Genomic DNA, 21,311 nt, shown 5'->3' with positions numbered 1-21,311 from the left:
TGTGGTCATGAAAGCATGCAAGGACTGCATTTGCTTATCCCACCATCTTTACTGGAAGCCTCCCAGCTTTTCTTTTCTTTGTTCATTTCTTAGTCTTTATTTTATCAGCTTTCTTGGAGATTTACCTTCCACTTTTAATTTAATTTTATAATCTTTGCTATTATAACTTTATTTTCCAGAAATCCACCCTTGTTCTTTGAATTTTTATTTTTAATAAAATCTTCTTTTTGTTTCATGGATCCCATATATTCTCTTATCTCTCTAGGGATATTTATTATAGGTATCTATTTTCCCTGAGTTCTTTTTTTCCCATTTTTATATCTTGGTCTCATTTCCTTAAATGTCTGATGATCTTTTGTTTCTTATCCACATTTAGGATTTAGGCATTAAAAAATTAATGATAAGCTTTGTTTGTAGGGCTTCTCACTAGGTGAATGTCAGCCTATATACATGGGCAAAGACCCCCCAAATAAGAGTATCAATAGGTCTTTTCCCTAAGCCCACTCAGTTTGTCTTGAGAAAACATCTAAGTTACCGCTGGTATTCCTGGAGCCAATCAGGACTTGAGCCTTGGGAAAAGTGCGTGAGCTTATTCAGTACCTGTAGTTTTACTTAATTTCCATTTTCACTGTGGAAACTCTCCCGTGCCTTCTTCTGTACCTGATACCCCCAGATGTCAAGCTTTTCTAGTACAATTTCTATGGATAACAAAGCTCCAGTATCCTGGTTGGGTAGAGGAGAGGCAATGATGTTGATTCCATGGAAAGGGCTAAGAAGCTTGGGGCTCTAATTGCTACTTAAGATACATTTTTGACAAATTCCCCCCACTTTCAGCCCCATGCTCTGCCTTGCCTTCTATAGTATCTTAAAGCTCCAATTCCCAGACTTTCTATGTTCTAGGTACTTGTTATTCAGTTTTCCCAGAGATGCTAACACCTCTGTTACCTTTACATATTCCAAAAAATTGTCAGCTCTCATATTTTATCGTTTCTACTCCCACATTCTTTCTCCTTGTGGGTAAATATCATTTTAATTCCCCTATTCTCATTTTAGTGAAGTTTTATGATCCACCATTTCTAACCAGATATAAGTAACCTATGGAAAGGAAAAATTCGCTAACAAGATATTTAGCCAATTGCATGGGTCAGGGTATAAAGTAAAGGAGTGGGTGGGATGGTAATCATTTAAATTTGGCCACTGGAGGACTGCAAATAAGTACTGTTCTATATGAGTCAGAATTCTTTATGGCCTTGAACTTCCCAGGTGTAATTTACTAGCAATATTTATTTTCCTCATTATTTTTTGCTGCAAAATATTTGGGCAAAATTTGTAACTTTAAAGTACATGATTTTCTTTTAACTATTAGGTTGAAGCATGCAAAAAGAAAATCCTGCTAATTTTATAGGTTTTAAACATTCGAATATTGGCAGGCTAATTCGAATATGGCTAGGCCAATATTTTAATATACTGTTTATGGAACTCCTGAAACTTGTACTTTATATGTTAACTTCCACTGGGAATTGGGATTATCCCAATTTTTGTACCCCTGGGGTCTTTTTCAGGCTGAATGAATACATACATACAAGGCTGTATTCTGGTTAGCGTTCTGTTCACTAAAGGACAGATGATGAGACATGAGAAGATTTGAAGCAGCTAAACTGAAAAATGAACTCAGCAAAATATTTACTTCTTCTCTGAGTTGCACTCTTGTAAAATCTGGCTTTTTAACACTCACTTTTGAAATTTTATTAAGGTAACATAAAAGAGCACGTTTAAACTATAAAGGGCCATATCCAAATGAGGCTAATTACGGTATTTATAACACATCATCAGAAATGAGATAAAAAGCCCTTTAACCTATTTTGACTATGAGATAAGAGGATGGAACCAGAGTTTCCAGGTGGGAATTCCCACCCGTTCTCAGGAATTTTTTCACTTTCCCCTTCCCGAATCCCAGAAAAGTTGGTTGGGAAATTGGGAAAATCGGCTCCTTGAACCCAGTAATACCCACAGTGGGAAATAAACATACTACTCACAATGTATCTCTTAGACGTTTTTCCTATTTATCGCTAGGGTTTCCGGGCGGGAATTCCCACCCGTTCTCGGGAATTTTTTCCATTTTTCTGTTCCCAAATCCCGAGAAAAGTTGGTCGGGAAATTAGGAAAATCAGCTCCTTGAAACCAGGTGGTTTGCAGTATCAGCCATCACTTTGTGGAAACGACTCATCGTGGAGAACAGAAAAGTTTATATCTCGGGATTCGGGAATGGGAAAGCGAAAAAAATTTCTGAGAATGGGCAGGAATTTCCATCTGGAAACCCTAGATAGAACCAACTGCCCTAACAATCAGGGTTCATTATTATTAATCACAATAATGATGATAATAAGAAAATAAAGCTACAAACATATACAAACCTTCACAATCTGCAGCATATAGTGCTAAGTGCTTTATGTAAGTTATTTCATTTAATCTTCATGATATTAACCTTTATGTCTACCCTCACTTTAGAAATGAGGCCTAGAGAGGTGAAGAAGCTTGTAGAAAGATCGCACTGATCTTATGAAAGTAGCATAGCCAGTGTTCAGACACCGAGTTATACTTTTATCACTATGTTCCACTACAGTGCAAAGGATTCTCTGAGTGAAACACAGAACTGTGGATCTCACAGGGACCTTAGAATTCCAAGTCTGTCAGCAAGGAATCTAACGTTCTGTAAAGCTAGGTTATTTGTCCATTATGCCCAGCTACAGGGAGGCAGAGCCAGAAAGGTGCCCAGATGGACAGTAGTTCACTTAACCACTAAAGTGAGATGCACCAAGTCAGCAACTCGACCTTTTTCTTTTCTTTTCTTTTTTTTTAATCATAAAGTGGTTAGTCCACTATCAACCCTCTATTTAGTTTCTCTCCTGTGTTCAGTCTTTAGCAAATGGCACATCATATTTGGCCATCCCAGACCAGACATAAAACTAACTCTAACTCATTTCCGGGAGACAAAAGAAAACTATAATTTCATTAGCCAAGGTACATTTCTCGTAATCTTTTACAAATGTCATTTGCTCTATAAAAATTTCCTATTCGAATGAGGTGTGGAATATTCATGGTTCCCAATCACAAAATATATATTCACCATCAGGAAAATAAGATAGATGTTAATACGTTTATACAAAGTTGTTAAATACACACTGTTTTCTAGAAGTAACATTCCCAGGGCTTAGAGAAATTTCCTTTCAACCTCTCTCCCAGCGCCTTTTAAATATCCGGTGATGCTGTATTCAAGTGGTGCTTCAGCAACTTCTTGATGATAAGCAGGTAGGTTTGGCTCATAATGTAGCTATTTAAAAACTCTGCTCTGCTATTTAAACCTATTTTATTTTTTAGATACAAAATGACACTAATTTAGGGAACTTCTATCAGATTTAAAAATTAAATCCTGTGGTCACCAACTGCCCTCCAATCCCCTCAGGATGGCCACGGGTTTGAAAATTAATCTGGGGAACGTAATTTGGTGGTTACCAGAGGGTAAGGGGGTTGGGGGTGGGGGATGAGGGTGAGGGGGATCAAATGTATGGTGATGGAAGGGGAGCTGACTCTGGGTGGTGAACACACAGTGTGATTTATGGATGATGTGATACAGAATTGCACACCTGAAATCTATGTAATTTTACTAACAATTGTCACCCCAATAAATTAAAAAAAAAATCCTTTTTTTCCACACAAAATTGGTGCTATAAAAGTAATACCTTTCTGCTTTTGCTGTTGTTGAACATCTAGTTATCTATGAACTAGTGAGATGGTTGACAAAAGCCACAGCTTGAAATATGTTGAGTTTAACTCTGCAGTTTAATTGCAAAATTAATAAAATAAAAATCATAACCGTCACCGCAGGAGCTAAATCATGCCGGTACAACTGCTGGGTTTGTTCTTAGATGCTATTAACCCAGGAGGCTGTAGTCATTGTGGTGCTCCCTTTTTGGAAGGAGGGGCACCTCAGGGTTTTGAACGCATATTTTAGAGTTTTTCTTTGACCCTGTACCATATAATGTGGAACACTAAAAGGACAATAAAATGTGTGAAAATAAATGCAAAACTCATCGTTAGGCATCTCAAATCTCACGCACACCTTTAAACTTCAGTTCATTTGCTTGGCTGTTTGGCTGTGCTCATTTTTATAATTATAGTAGCTTCCTACAGAAACAGTGTTAAATGGACCCACTGCAACGTGCCAAGGAATAATTAGTTTCTATCATTTTATCTTATATATTTATATGTTCCATAGCATATGCTGGCATACATATTCACTTACTAATTTAAGAATCATCAATTCAGTGCAGATCAGAAATGCAATGAATGTAGCAGTTCCCAACCACCTCTACACATTCTTTCAGACTGAGCTGTTAGCCACTGGTTATAGAGAAAAGATAGCATCTATATATATCTATATCTATATCTATATATTTAGTTCTATTAAACATTTAAAACAGTTTAAGACTCACAAGAAAGTGCAAATAAAGTGGAGAGTCCCTGTGTATCCTGCACTCAACTTCTCCCAATGATAATATCTTAAGGAACCATCGTACGTTATCAAAGCCAGGAAATTGACATTGGTACAATGTTATTAACTCCAATACAGACTTCATTTAGATTTCACCAGTTTTTACATGCACTCTTTTTAAGACATAATTCTTTTAATCTAGTTTACATGCTAACACTTATGTTAGAGAAATGTGTTTTATAGCTAGTTTAGTATCATTCTAAATTGTTTTAAACAATATTCAATGTAGCAAAATTATAAAACTGATATTCTGATCATTCAACTAATGCAAAACTCTTTGCTTTCTGCTATAGATTTGTTGCCATAGAACACTGCAAATATTACTTTTTTAAAAAAGAAAGATAAGGGGAGGCTGGTTAGCTCAGTTGGTTAGAGCGCAGGCCTCTTAACAACAAGGTTGCCATTTCGATCCCCACATGGGCCACTGTGAGCTGCGCCCTCCACAACTAGAATGAAACAACTACTTGACTTGGGGCTGATGGGTCCTAGAAAAACACACTTAATGTTCTTGCCTGACCCAGCCCGACCATGGCTTCAGCTGTGGAAGCGCTACAGAAAGATCTAGACGAAGTAAAGGCGTTGCTAGAAAAGACCACTAGAAAGAGAGTACGTGATGCTCTTACAGCTGAAAAATCCAAGATTGAGACAGAAATCAAGAACAAGATGCAGCAGAAATCACAGAAGAAAGCAGAACTTCTTGACAATGAAAAGCCAGCTGCTGTGGTTGCTCCCATTACTACAGGATATACAGTGAAAATCAGTGACTATGGATGGGATCAGTCAGATAAGTTTGTGAAAATCTACATTACGTTAACTGGAGTTCATCAAGTCCCGACGGAAAACGTGCAGGTGCATTTCACAGAAAGGTCATTTGATCTTTTGGTAAAAAACCTAAATGGGAAGAGTTACTCCATGTTTGTGAACAATCTCTTGAAACCCACCTCTGTGGAAGGCAGTTCAAAAAAAGTCAAGACAGATACAGTGATTATCTTATGTAGAAAGAAAGCGGAAAACACACAGTGGGAGTACCTGACTCAGGTAGAAAAAGAATGCAAAGAGAAAGAAAAGCCCTCCTATGACATTGAAACAGATCCTAGTGAGGGATTGATGAATGTTCTAAAGAAAATTTATGAAGATGGAGATGATGATATGAAGCGAACCATTAATAAAGCCTAGGTAGAATCAAGAGAGAAGCAAGCCAAAGGAGACACAGAATTTTGAGACTAAAGTCCTTTTGGGAACTGTGATGTGGAAATATTGATGTTTCCAGTAAGGACATGTTGGTGAGCTGCACAGATAAATTTAACAGATAACTTTACAGAAGCTGCTTCTAAGTAAAGGCAATGAATTCTCCATTTCTTACTGGAGGATATATTTAAATAAAATATGCATATTGAACACTTCCTCAAAAAAAAAAAAAAGAAAAACACACTTAAAATAAATTAAAAGTTTTTCTTAAAAAAAGGGTATATTAAAAAAAAAAAAAGAAAGCACCTTGACTAAGAGAGCCTGAATTTTTATTCCCCTTGATAAGTGTATGTTCATTTACTCCTTAGAAATTGTATATGAATGGTTTAGTTCTGCTTCTCTGCTTCCAAGTCTCAGTTCTAACTAGGGTGTTCTTTAACATCTGGTTCAATATTCACAGCAGATCAGCTTTCAGATACATTTTTTTAAAAACAGAAATTAGTCAATGTTACATCTACAATTTAGAGGCCTTTTAGAATAATCTATTGGAAATAAGCAAAAATGCTGAAACAAAATGCATACTTTCAGATAAAAAGATATATATTAGTTCATATATATATATGTGTGTGTGTATATATATATATTATACATATATATATATATATATATATATATGAAACATTTGGTATTATTCCTCACTGTCCCTATGCTAATAAGTTACTCAAAAAAGCTAAATAGCTGGCATAACTATTTAACAAACACCAGTAAGTATTTGCTTCCTAAATATTTTAAATGATGAGTCACTATTAAGTTTTATAAAATGTATTACAATCGCATTAATTTCAGCAGTCTAATATCTTTGTAATGCGAATATAAGTAATTCAACAGGCATTCATTGTGATTTTACTTTAATTAATACTCGCTTATTATAAAGTATGACTCGCCTTTTGATGGCATGCCCTTAGTGACAACACCTCCTTTGGTGTGTGCCAGATCCTTATTAATTCCTTTTGTATTCATTATAAGAACATCAATCAGGGCAAGCTCATTTGCTATTAATGTGAATATAACAGGTAATTCCATTCTAATCTAGCAATGATTAATGTTCACTTGGTAAGTAATTACAATATCACATTTCAAAGTATTAGCATTGGACAATACTTATTTTGTGTAGCCTCTCAAAGAACAACAGCAATTTGTCTGAGCTTAGAACTGAAAATGTTCAAGAAAGGAAATCAACCTAGGGATAAAGAGGGTGGGTTCCTATGTGGCTGAAAACAGAATAATAGTTAAGTGGAGGGTATGCAAAGTGCGTTACTTTTTTTTTTTTTTTTTGGCCAGTCAGTATGCTTCACCCATAAATATCATAACTCCTTTTATAAAAAGAAAGAAAAAGAAAACTGATAGAGAAGTTTCAAAAGCCACTGTTTTAGTTCCATGATGCCAATGAATTTTCAAACTGCTTAGTTTCCCCGTCCTAAATGACAGATTAGTTTCAATGTAAGGAAGAACTTGGATTTAAAAGTAGGAGCTCTTTTGATGTCATATTTTATGTGTAAATTAATAAAAATTAAAGTTGTCTACCTAATTTTGGACCAAGTTATCTTTATACTGAAAAAAATAAATCTGCTAAAATATATTGATGATATATATTTATATTGCAGTTCTGTCGTATTTTAGGGAAACTATACACACTTCCATTAACATCAATAACCAGAGAGACTCCCACACATATTGACAATATATTATTATGTTAGATTGTATCAATGCTGGTCATTGATTTTTTTTAAATCCTGGAAATATTAAGCTTACTGTAGAATATTATAGGTTATCTGTACGCATCTGAGATTTATAGACTATATGGGGGGCACATATGAACCTCAAAAGCAACCTTGAAGTGTAGGCAAGACAGGTATCATTAATCTTATTTCACAGATAAGGAGATTGACGCTGAAAGAAGTTAAGAGATATGCCCTAAATTCCACTACAGAGCTTTTACTAGAACCCAGGGCTTCTAAGTCTTAGTTTTATGGTTTTTCCACTATATCCCAATGTCATCCTGCCTTCACTAACTTGTGACAGCTTCTAGAGAACACATGTAAGAAAAATTGCCAGGAGTTGAATAGTATCCAAATAACTAAAACTACTGGACCAATAGGGAAACCAGGGGAGAAGAGGAAGAAAGGAAGTCAGGAATTCTGGCACTTTCAAACCATTTGGGTACCCCAGATTTATTCCCAACATACTGAACATGAAGTCTGCAATCCACAGAATGTGAAGTACAAATCCCACCAGGTAGCAGGCTTAGTATTTTGTTGTGCTACCAGAGCCACTAAGATTACTTCAGAAACTAAGATGGGCCTGGCCTACAGATGTAGACTATCAGTATATACAACTGGCACTGGAGGGTAGCAAAGAGAATGGAAATAAAGCTGCATACATGTTTGACCTTGGACAAGTCATTTGCTATTCATTTCATTTTATTTTAATCAACAGTTATTGACACCTACCATATATCTTGTTATGAATAGAAGTTAGAACAGAACAAAATCATTGCCTTCAAGAAGTTCATAGTTGATAAATGCTCTGAAACAGGACTTCCTAATGAGTGTGCCGAAACACATGTTGTGATCGGGTTACAGGGATCTCAGATATAGACTCCCCTCAGCCCTGCGACATATAGGGACTGCGGGCAGTTTGGAGCCCCTAGCCATGAGTCACCTTATCTGTCTGCCATGATATTAAAATGACCGAGGAGCTCTGCTAAAAAGTTTGGGCTTTTTTACAGAAAGGAGTGGGTGTGTATCCTAGCTGGGGGAGGGTTGGGGCTCAGAAGATGTTTCCGAAAAGTTGCTTAAACCAGCAGATAGGGGAAGAGTCCTGCTGAACATTTCAGCTAGTGGAAAGAACAATTCAACAGCATTAAGACATGTCAAAATTAGCAAGCTTTAAATTGCTCGATACAAATGCAACTAGTATACTAGAGCCATACTGGCTCATTTGTCTTTTTCCTTTATCTTTGCCCCAAAATTCTACCTATTGGCCAAATGCCTCCTTCTCTGGAAAATTGTCATTTTTGCACAATCTCTTGCTCTTTTAGGCCACCTATATCCATGTTTCCCAAAATGCAGTTTGCTTAACACTAGTGGTAGGGAGTTGATTTGTGGTGTTACACAGATGAACAGTGTAAACATTAACATTCATTTATTTTCATGTGTATTACGAAAAAACACACTGGCACACTAAAGTCTAATTTTACTTACTTAAGGCAAACACAAAACAAAACAAAAAACGATGAGCCGATTTTAAGAAAAACATGAAGTATATCATAGTGTAAAAGTTACTGAAAAGATTAGACAATGGATGGAGTATTAGTTTCCTATTACTGCTATAGCCAATTACTATAAACTTAGTGGCTTAAAACAACACACATTTCTTATCTTATAGTTCTGGAAGTCAGAAATCTAAAACGGGTCTCATGGAATAAAATCCGAGCGTTGGTAGGACTGTGATCCTTCTGGAGAAGCTAGAGGAGACTGTTTCCTTGCCTTTTCCATCTACTAGGGGCACCCCGCCATTGTTTGGCTAATGGCCCCTTTCTCCATCTTCTAGGGCAGTAGCATGGCATCTTCGTATCAATTTCTGTCTCTCACTCCCACTCTCCTGTTTCCCTCTTTTACTTATAAGGACCCAATGAGTATACTGTGCCCATTTTGGATAATTCAGCATAATCTCCCCATCTCAAGGTCACCTAATTAGCAACCTGAATTCCATGTGCAATCTTGATTCCACCTCGCCATGTGGCATACCACATTCACAGTTTCTGGGGATTTGGACGTGAACATCTTTGGGTGGCCATTATTCTGCCTACCACATGGGAGAAATAAAACTTGCTGTGGCCAATGGGATATTAGCAGGCTTGATGGAAGCAGAGACTTAAAACCTTGTTTACATGTTTCTACTCCTGCTCTTCCACTTCTGTCTTTGCCAAGAGACATGCTTGGGCTAGCCTGCTGGAAGAACAAGCATGATATAAGCAGCAGTGCCGAGCTGATCTAGCCAACCACTCTCAGACATGTGAGCTCCTAGCCACCCTCCAGATTTGCAAGCTCGTCCAGTTACATCAGCTGAGCTCCCCAATTTAAATCAAACCACGAACTATGGAACTTACGAAACACATTGTTTTAAGCTATTGAGTTGTGGGGTGGTCTGTTACACAGCATTATTGTGGCCATAGATAACTAATACAGGTATCAAATGATAATTTTTCCAGGTAAACTATTAAAACAAAATCAAACTCACCATATACTATTACCATCATATTGTAATGGAAGGGACATCTGAACAACTAAAAACATCGGAAAGACAAGCTCTCAGAATAAAGGGCAGGGTTTCCTAAGAAAGGCAGGTGACGAGTTTACATGATTTCTCTGTCTATTCCCTCCCTCTCTCTTTCATTCCTTATATTTCTCATTTCTCTGCTGCTGGAGGAAATCTTCACAGATCATCTGCACTTGAGAACTTCTGCCATACACTACTTAATGTAATGCTTTTGCACATCGTAAAACCCTCAAAAAAACGCTGTTGAATGAGTAATCACAGTGTGAATTGAGCCATTCACAATGGTGTGCTACTAATTCTGGAACCGCATAATGTAGTCATTGCAGTGTACCTGGCGTCGTGAAAACTTACAGAAAAGAAACATTTTATATTTCTTGTATTCTCCATTAGCAACACGACTGCAGCACATAAAGTCATGCTGTGACTTTGTGGAAAGCTGTGCCATACTAATGTAACAGGACACACTGACTACGTGCTGACCGGCTTGAAAGGGGGCTTACCATGTTGAATTGTCTTCCTTTTAATTCTCACCTGACAATCTGAGAATTTTATCTAAAATGGTAATGGATACAAATTAATCAATAATGTGTTATGGGGATTTAATGTAAAAGACACTGAAAAAATCCAATTTCCAAACTGCCAGCTCTATTTAGCACATGCCAGAGTATAGCTTAACCCATGGTGCATTAACAAATATAGGTCAAAGTAAAATTTTTTAAAGATGGGGGAAAAACAGTCTTCACAAAACATTCGTCTGGAATAAAAAACTTTAGGCTTTTTAATATATGTATGGGGACACCCAGACTCTTTAATTATAACAATTCCTCCGAATGGCCTACATCTAATCAGGCACAGTGGCATATTAATTATTAATTAATCATGTTTCATATTCTCTGGTACTATTTTTAATGAATACCTCAATGTATTGAACTAGAAAGCGTTACAATTTATATTGTTTTAACAAGAACAAGTTTATTTTGCTTTACCAATGTAGAAACACCTATGTTTTGTTAAAAGGCAGCTTATTATTTAAGGGTAAAAGTAATCGAATGTTAAACATTAATCATATAAAGAGGGATAGAAAGAGGGATGGATATGTTATAAAGCAAGAACAGTAAAATGTTAATGGCAAAATACAGGAGGTGGATATACCTATGCTCACTGTAAAATTCTTTCAACTTTGCTGTATGATTAAACATTTTTATATTCAATGTTTAATTTAACATTAAAATGTTAGAAAAAAATAATCCTGAATTGAAGACATTATATCCTTATATATTTCTATACCAGTGCCACCATTTTGTTGCCATTTCCTGTTCTGTAAATATGAATATTAACCATTTAACTTTGAAATTTCTGAACAACAGTTTGGGGGGGGCATGCTCATCCTGTACATCTTGCCGACTGAGAGAATTTGGGATCCCCTGTAGACCAGAAGTCTAGTCTGAAGTTTGATATTATTGTGAAGAATACATAAGAATTAGTTGGGCTGAGAGGAGGTGGTTTAGGTGGAAAGTTTTCCCAGCAGAAAGAAGTATGGAGACACAAGGTGTGGAGTGTGTAGGTAGCCGTGAATTTTTGCTGTGTATCTTCCTCAGGGGAAGTTAAAGAAATGGGGCCATGAACAGAATACATCACGAATGACCTTAAATACTACTCCAAGGATCTGGAAGTTTATCATTAAGGTACTGAAGAGTTTTAAACATGAATATGGAGGTGACAGGGACATCCTTCATGTTAGAAGATGACTGTGGCTGAGGAACTGCAACCAGATGCGGGAAAACCAACAGATGCAGTTCAGCAACTACTGCAGTTTTCTAGGTGAAACTACTAGCAATAATATCATCAGCAACAATCATAGTAACTACTCTTTTTTTTTTTTTTTTAGCTGCAGGGCGCACAGCCCACCATCCCTTGCGGGAGTCGAACCGGTAACCTTGTGGTTAAGAGGCCCCGTTCCAACCAACTGAGCCATCTGGCACTGGCCCACATGGGAATCAAACTGGCAGCCTTCGGAGTTAGGAGCATGGAGCTCCAATCGCCTGAGCCACTGGGCCGGCCCCATAGTAACTATTCATTACTGTAACTACTACAATAATAACTACTCTTTATTGACTGCATTTGATTACTTTGGTACTCTCAGTAAAGTTGCCGGATACAAAAATCAACATAAAAAAATCAGTTGCATTTCTATACACTAATAACAAATTATCTGAAAGGAAATTTGAAAAACAATTCCATTTACAATAGTTCAAAAAGAATAAAACAGTTAGGTATAAACTTAAACAGAGAAGTGAAAGATTTGTATACTGAAAACATTAATGAAAAAAAAAGTAAAGAATATACAAACAAGCTGTGCTTATCTTTCCATTTGGGAGACTTAGTATTGTTAAGATATCCATACTACCCAAAGCAATGTAGAGATTCAATGCAATCCATATCAAAACCCCAATGTCATTTTTTACAGAAATAGAAAAAAAAAACATTCTAAAATTCATAGGGAACCACAAAAGATCCTGAATAGTCAAAAAAAAAAAAAAAAAAGCTGAAAAAGGTGAATAAAGCTGGAGGCATCTCACTTTCTGATTTCAAAATATGTTACAAATCTAGAGTAATTAAAACATAAGACAGACATATAGACAAATGGGACAGAACAGAGAGCCCAGAAATAAATTTATACTGAACTTCCACAACGGTGCCAAGAATATGCAATGGGGAAAGAAAGTGTCTTTAAAAAATTGTGCTGGGAAAACCGGATATCCACAGGTAAATGAATGAAATTGGACCTTTATCTAACACTATACACAAAAATCAACTCAAAATGGATTAAAGATTTAATGTAAGACCTGAAACTGTACAACTCCTGGAAGAAAACATAGGGAAAAGTTTCATGACATTGATCTTGGCACTGATTTCATAGAGATGACACCAAAAGCACAGCAAACAAAAAACAAAGATGGATAAGGGAGGAATCTCATTTAATCCTTTCAGCCAGCCAAAGAAGTAGAAATTTTACGAGGACATTGAAGCTAGAAGAGAGTAAGAAATTTGCCTAAGGCCGTAAGATTTGAATCAGGTGTGCTTGACTGCACAATGATAAAGGCCAGAAATGAGGGATAGATAGTCATAGAGAAAAAAACTATTTTAAGAGAGACTTTGGAGGTAGAATTAGCAATACTTCATGCCAGTGTACATGTGTATGGGATAGAGAGAAGTCTGGCTGGAACCAGAGACTTCTGGCTTAGGAAACTGGGTAAATGGCGGTGCCATCTTCGAATTAGGGAATAGGAGTGAATGTGCAGATTTGCTAGAAATTTTGTTTGGGACATGCTAATTTTGAAATGACTATGGATGGCGTAAGACTCAAAATATTTAACATCCGCTATAGCAAAAGCCCAACCAATCAGAGTAACCACTAGCCAGTACATCCTACCCCTGCTTATCAGTAAGTACCAGTCCTGTGGTCTAAATATATAGGTTCATTGGGGAGTTGCAAAAATAAATATTGCATGGGAAGGAGAAAGATAGAGAAAGGAGATAATGATTAGGGAGTCATCTGCTGATGATAGGTACTAAATGGAGCTTTGGATGGAGATGAGATCACAGAAAGGGTGTGGGATGGAAAATGAAGAAGGGCTGAGGATGGGATCTGGGTAGCATCCATACTTATGGAAGAGGCAGAGAATGAATAACCTGGGAGAGAGACTGAAAAGTAGGCAGCTAGGTCAGATTTGAAAAGCTGGGTAAGAGGATGTCAAGGAAATAAAGAAGGAAAATATGCAGAGAAGCTGTCAGGCAATTTGGCAAGGGGTAGGAAATTAGTTTTCTTAGTGAGAACAGTTTGCCTGGCATGTAAAAGTAATAGCCAGATAATATGGGTTCAAAAGTGTATTGTGGGTAATGGAGGGGAGTTAGCCAGCTGTATTACTCTTTCACAAAGATTGGCCATGATATGAAGGAGGGGAGGTGACACTGAAAGGTGGTGGTACAGGAATGGTGGTGAGGTTGATAAGTGAGTGTGTTTGTTTTTGAAGGGTAGGAAAGGGTAAACTGACAGTAAAGGATCAGAAGGAAGATGACTTAAAAGTTATGAAAGAAGGAGATTTCTGACAGAGCAAAGCTCTGAGGAAATGGACCGTAGAACAGGTCATCAGCTATACTCCTGCAGCTTCCATATCCTGTTATTCACACAGCAGCCAGAGTAACTTTTTTAAGACAAACATAAGTCACAAATTGATTGGCTGTTTTCCCAATTAGAATGCAAGCTCTAGAGCAGGGGAGTCCAAACTGCGGCCCGCGGGCCAACTGCGGCCCGCAATTCAATGTTAATCGGCCCACAGCAAATTCCAAAAATATATTGAGTTTACTTAAATAAACCAGGTGAGGCAATACGCACTTCACCTTGAGTGAGTGGCCCGGCTGTTTGTGTATTTTACCGCATATGGTCCTTGGTAAAAAACGTTGAAAAAAGTTTGGACACCCCTGCTCTAGAGGGTGGGAGCCGTGTTAGGACTGGGAGAGGATACTCAAATAGAAGTAGCATGGATGAGGAATGGCACAGATTATGTCTGAAGGAGGCCATGAATTCTGAAAATCTGTGTGCCTTTTGAGGAAATCACCTCTTGGGAGGCATTTCTATGTCTCTCTTTTGTGGCTGTGAGGGACCTGCCTTGCTAAACCAGTCTAAGAAATTTCTAGTTACTCCCTGTCTCTTTCTTCCCCCAATGAACAACTTAATGTTTGGCTTCTTTGCTTTTTAAACATTTCTTCCTCCCGCCTTCAAAACCAATCTCAGCTTTCCCCAAAGTATCCCTTCTGACTGCTATCAATCCAGAGTGAACCTCAGCTCTGCTGGTGCTAATTTAGCCTACAAGGGACCACTGACCAAATTAAACCAAAATAACTCTTTAGATCCTATTATGTAGGAGATTTTGCTGGCCTAAAGCTTTTTAATGATATTTTAACTAGTAGTTCACCAAGGGCGGTCCTCTAGAAGCAACAATAGCATTCCCTGGGAATTTGATGGAAATGCAAATTCTCAGGCTCCATCCAGATCCACCTGATTTCTGCCTGATCTCTGCCTGAAAGTCTTCAGTGGTAAAAGTCAATGAAGAAAATGTCTGCATCATGTTTTCCTTCATTTAATGGTTCTCAAAAAGTGGTCTCCAGACCAGTAACATCAATCTCAATGGAAAACTTGCCAGCAATGCAAATGATCAGGCCCCACCTCAGCGCTGACAGAATCTGAAACTCTGGGGGTGGGACCCTTCAATGTGTGTTTTTACAAGTCTTCAAGTAGTTCTGAGGCATGTGCAAGTTTACCCTAAAATAATGGATTTATAGCCTAGAACTGATTACGTATATCCAGAACACAACTCCGTCAGGGGAATAAATAAAGCCAAGTTTTCTGTTCATTCATATATATGTGTGTGTGTATATATATGTATATATATATATATATTTCAAGTGCTAAAGGAATTTCAGGACAGGGATTAAGCAAAATATATACACAAAGGAATATAAAACAAAAAAGTAACTGAAGAACCTGAAACAGCATACCATGTTTAAAACAGTGTATTTTTAAAAGGTATGTAAATGCGAAATCTCAGAACTCTTCTTTCCATGTGCTAGTTAGAGGGGCAATTCATTTCTGACACAATTGTCATATGCATTTATATTAATATGAAGGGCTTCTCGTAATGACAAGGCAACACCTTGCATTTAGTAAACTAATTTCCAACATGAGGAAAATGCCGTACATGACCGAGAATCTTCCCCTGACTATTCCTATCTACATTCTTGGTAGCAGAATAGTTTGGAGGGAATCTTCTGAATGGGATTCTGAGCTTCTCCAGACAGGCTGACGAGGTTATCACCGCACAGTACCCACATACCATGAATCTCAGACTCAAGAAAGTTGAAATCCACCCTGTTTGAGAAAAGCATCCTAGGCACTGGTTTGAAAAAACGAGGATTTTTTAGGAATGCACTAACCATTTCACTCTCCCACGCCACTGTTCTACCCTAGATAATGAACTTTCCCGCTTCCCACCAGTCCTGCTCCCTTCAGACTAGCTAGCTGCCACTATCCAGATTGCGACGTGTCAAAATGTAATGTATTATGGTAGTGTTTTCTCCTGACAGGGATTTTGTACAGTTGGTTTTTGTATATTGACAAAGACTTAGGCTCTGAAAGCCAGGGGGCATCCTAAGGACCTCACTTCACTCCTGAAGGGGTTTTTCCTACAACTGCAAGTTTTGTCCCTATTTAATTGTGCCACTAAATGTGCAGACAATTCACCACTCCCCAGGTTCTCTTAATTGAATATATTCTGCAATATCTATAAGAGAAAGCAAAAATGTAAAATAAAATGAAAATTACCCATAAAAAATAAAAGAAAGTTGAAGTCAACAGATTTCTCAGAGCCATCTGAGAAAGTCATACCTGAAGATGGATCTGCACGAGATGGTTATCAGGTAAGAAGACAGTGAAAACAAACTGACCAAGAACGGATTCATTCAAATGAATGTTGTCCTTTAATGCAGTGAGTAATTTAACAATTTAGGAACTAAACTACTCTTTTGAAACTGCCTTCAAATAGTTTCGAAAAACGTAAGACATTTTAGCAGGTACCTCCTTGTTTAGTCCAGAAATTGATTGCATCGAGGTTTATCATTTATTTATTTTATAAACCACATGAGGCTTTTAAGAATGAGGATCAAATCAAATCCACCCTCGAAATATGAACATTTGGTACCTCTGAGGACAGTAAAAAAGAAGGAAACCACAGCACTGAAAATGATCATCCGAAAAAGGAGTACCAAAATGGTTTTAAATGGTAACAACATGCTAGGAATAATTCCACAGCCTCCTAAGGAGACTATTAGAATTCTAATTGACACATTTAACTTTTTTATTTAAAAAATCAGGTGCACTCCTTTAGCTGCTTATTAAAACATGTAGGTATAACTGTAATTAATATAAGTGATTACGGAGCAGTGAACGCCTTCTCTCCTTGGCTTCCTAAGGCCCTTCTGATGTTTTCTGTGTCTCCTTTGGGGAGTCCTCTCACTCCTCTACTTTCAAGGGTCAGTGAGCTTTGGGGTTTCGTCTTTTTTTACTTTCTTCATACACTGAACACCCCCCATGTGCTCCCCAAATGTCAATTATCATTTTGATGACGAGGATCCCCCTCCAATTTTTATTTCTAGCTTAATAGTCAATCCTGAATTTCAGAGCCACATAGTCAACGGCCCAAGAATGTTCCCTGAATCTATGCTCGTTTTGGCTATGACCCTCAATCAGTGTTCTCAAAATGCGGTCCCTCACCAGCACCAGCAATATGCGCAGAAATGCCTATTTTCTATGTCCTCCCCAGACCTCAGTCATGTGCACGTTAACAAGCCTTCCAAGTGATTCCAATATTGAGAATCACTGTCCTAAGTGACAGCCACATCTACCGTGTGTATTCATCATGTATTTTATTTTCTATATTTTATAATGCTTTCACATCTTGGGGGCCTTGCTAGCCAGGGAGAGACTGCCCTTCCCAGGCCTAGCTGATTCCAAAAGATAGCAAACGACTCCCCAGTGAGGAACCTTTCATAGGCAACTCAACCAATCCAAAGCGCATATCTCCAACCACCTCCTTTATCTAACTCTCACTCACCAAGCCAGTATTTCCAGGACCAGGTACCAGACAACCAGAGAACACCCTACTGAAATTATTCAAACTATCAAAACCTAAACTGGCTCAAACTTGCCTCCGCTGCCTCGCCCATTCCTTCCCAGGGAAACCATGATAAAGAAAGAAAACCATACTTTCTTTTTTTGCTCCTTCTGCCTCCTTTGTAGCCTGACATAGTGTTGCGTGTCCTCTTCTCCTGGGAACTGTGAGTAATAAGACCTCTATCGTGCCATTGACCTCTCTGTGTTGTCATTCTGTCACCTTTATAAATTAAATCCCAGGTATAACTGAAACACTCTGCCTCGTCCAGCAACATACTCTAAGCCTTCAGTTCCCTACTTCAGTGAATGTCTCCAGCTGTCCAAACCGGAAACCTTGGTTTTTCCCTTTCCTTTAACACTCCATCTTAATCCATTACTAAATATGACAAAATCTAGCTCCAAAAACCACCACCACCACCACCACCACCAAACAAACTTTGGAATCAATTCACATCTCTCCACTCCTTATACCCCTGTGTCCTGTTTTGATTTCATCAACACTCCAGTGGAGGATGTCTTTGCCTCAGAGTTCATGCCCCCCACACGTCAATCCAATTTTCATTTTATATGAAATCACTCTTCTGCTCAACAAATAAACAAGGCAATGTAAGTGGTTTACTATTGCTACTCAAGTAAGAAATTCAAAAACCCTTTCCGACGCTTGCTATTAGGTTGGTGCAAAAGTAATTGCGGTTTTTGCAATTACTTTTAACCTTTTAAATGGCAATAACTTTTGCACCAACCTAATAATTTTTCAGCTTCAACTCTCCCAATCCAAACTCCCGGTTTACCAAGTTGCAGTTGTCCCAAAATCAACTTTCCCATTATTGTGGACTTGTGCACAGTATGTTGCCTGGCTTAGAATGCTCCTGACACCTCCTTGTCCCTACCTGAGAAATTCACCTTTTAGGTTTCAGTTTAGATATCAAGGAAGACCTCCCTAACCCCTGAAGGCTGAGCTATTTTATTATTCCAGGTTCTATCTCTTCCGATTTCCTGCCATCTTCCCACCTTTCTGGAGTTCTTCCTGTTACTATCAGAAAAGGAAAGGAAGTAGGAGTTAGAGAAAGAAGGAACTGGGCGTGAGAAGGAAGGAGACAGGAGGTGTCAGGGAAGAGAAATAAGTTCCTGGCATTTTTTTTTTTTTGCAACTCTGAAAGCATTTTCCACGAGTGAAAGAACTGCAATCAGTTTTGCACATCACCTTCAGAACTACTGCCATATTTTTCCACTTATTTACTTGGCATTTTTCTCCAAGTTGACTTGTGTTGATCCATTTTGTTTTACTTAGTCTCGTTGTAAGGTTTGATATCTTAAAACCAATTGTTTATGGCACTGGCTACATTTTTATAAAACACATTAAATAAATTGTGGACAAAAAAGGGGTTCATGGAAAGTAACGTCACAGGGTGACCTGATCATAAATTCCGAACTGGTCAGGTCATGGTAACCACGCCCCAGGCCTATAACATCTTTAGTGAAAGGTTTAAACCAGCCCTGCCCATTGTTCTCCTGCATCTAGGTTAACACACCTTTGAAAGGCCAGAAGTAATAGCCCTCGAAGGCATAACCACCCTCAAGAGAGCACATAATCTTGTTAACTGTCCTGTAATCCAATCCCTGCCTTGCTTTCTCCCTCCTTCACATAATCTTCCTTACATTCCCTCCTTAATTTCAAATGCATACAAGAAGCTGCAAACTGCCATTCTACAGAGCATTTGAGACCTTGCTTCCCAGTGATTGTTGTGAGTTTTGGCTCAAATAAACTTGCAAAAATTCTCTACAGGCTTGGACATTTCCTACGCCGACAAAGTACATATTCACTAAAATTTGTAAAAGTATCAAACCACGTACCATGTAATAATGCTCCACTTTCATTACTCTAGTGGGAAGTGAATACTTGGGGGAAAACTATTATAAATGACAGCTAAGTAATGCATACAGGCATATTAAGAATTCAATTAGATAATTTAGGAAATTAATTATAATTTATAGCATTTCCTCTGGTAAATCTATTTCAAATCCCAAACATCTGGATTATAAACTAAATTTTGGGGGAAAAAAGACTATCAATAAATTAGAAGACACCTGATAATTGATACACAATTAGCAAACGAACAATTGAGTTTATTTTGCTGATTCAGAATTCACAAGTAATCTTAAGGTCAGGTTTTTGATTCCTTATTAGTAACTCTTTTTGGAAGCGTTAATACATTTTGAAAATTATTTAAAAAGTGTAAAACATTTTCAATTTTAGTTGACATTCAATATTATTTTATATTAGTTTCAGGTGTATAGCATAGTTGTTAGGCATTTATATAAGTTACGAAGTGATCCCCCAATTAATTAGTCTAGTACCCACCTGGGACTATACATAGTTATTACAATACTATTGAGTATATTCCCTATGCTGTGCTTTACATCCCTGTGACTATTTTGTAACTACCAATTTGTACTTCTTAATCCCTTTACCTTTTTCACCCAGTCCCCCAACACCTCTCCCATCTGGCAAACATCTCTTTGTCCTCTGTATCTCTGAGTCTATTTCTGTTTTGCTTGTTCGTTTATTTTGTTCTTTAGCTTCCACATGTAAGTAAGATCATATGGTATTTGTCTTTTTCAGCCTGACTTATTTCACTTAGCGTAATACCCTCTAGATGCATCCATGTTGTCCCAAATGGTAAGATTTCTTTACTTATGGCTGAGTAATATTCCACTGGATATGTGTACCACTTCTCTATCCAATTGTCTATTGATGGGCACCTAGGTTGCTTCCATATCTTGGCTATTGTAAATAGCGCGGCAATGAACATAGGGGTGCATATATCTTTTCAAATTAGTGTTTTGGATTTCTTCAGGTAAATACCCAGAAATAGAATTGCTGGGTCATAAGGTAGTTCTATTTTTAATTTTTTGAGTTATCTCCATACTGTTTTCCATAGTGGCTGCACCAATCTGCAATCCCACCAACAGTGCATGAGGGTTCCCTTTTCTCCACATGCTCTCCAACACTTGTTATTTGTTGATTTATTGCTGATAGCCATTCTGACAGGAGTGAGATGATATCACATTGTGGTTTTTATTTGCACTTCTTTGATGACTAGTGATGTTGAGCATCTTTTCATATGTCTGTTGGCCATCTGTGTGTCCTCTTTGGAGAAATGTCTATTCAGGTCCTCTGCCCATTTTTTATTGGCTTGTTTGTCTTTTTTTGGTATTGAGTTGTATGAGTTCATAAGTTTTGGACACTAACTCCTTACCGGGTATACCATTGGCGAATATCTTCTCCCATTCAGTAGGTTGTCTGTTTTGTTGATGGTTTACTTTGCTGTGCAAAATCTTTTTAGTTTGATGTAGACCCATTGTTTATTGTTCCTTTTGTTTCATTGCCCAACGAAATATATCAGGAAAAAAATGTCACTAAGAACAATGCCAGAGCGTTTATTGCCTATGTTTTCTTCTAGAAGTTTTATGGTCTTTAATCCATTTTGAATTTATTCT

The 21,311-nt window shown here is 37.6% G+C and overlaps 2 protein-coding genes across 7 annotated transcripts in view; one reads left to right on the top strand and one right to left on the bottom strand.

The window, feature by feature from the left end:
* DMD (dystrophin) overlaps positions 1-21,311 on the bottom strand; it is a 2,143,628-nt gene that overhangs the window by 448,175 nt on the left and 1,674,142 nt on the right. The window lies entirely within an intron of this gene.
* On the top strand, positions 5,063-5,916 carry LOC117024375 (calcyclin-binding protein-like). The gene has a single exon (XM_033109744.1). The coding sequence runs from the start codon at positions 5,081-5,083 to the stop codon at positions 5,726-5,728; it is 648 nt and encodes a 215-aa protein (XP_032965635.1). The 5' UTR covers positions 5,063-5,080; the 3' UTR covers positions 5,729-5,916.

The sequence above is a fragment of the Rhinolophus ferrumequinum genome, chromosome X (assembly GCF_004115265.2).
Source record: "Rhinolophus ferrumequinum isolate MPI-CBG mRhiFer1 chromosome X, mRhiFer1_v1.p, whole genome shotgun sequence".
In the NCBI taxonomy this organism is placed as follows: Eukaryota; Metazoa; Chordata; class Mammalia; order Chiroptera; family Rhinolophidae; genus Rhinolophus; species Rhinolophus ferrumequinum.
This window is presented reverse-complemented; position numbering and strand designations above follow the sequence as displayed.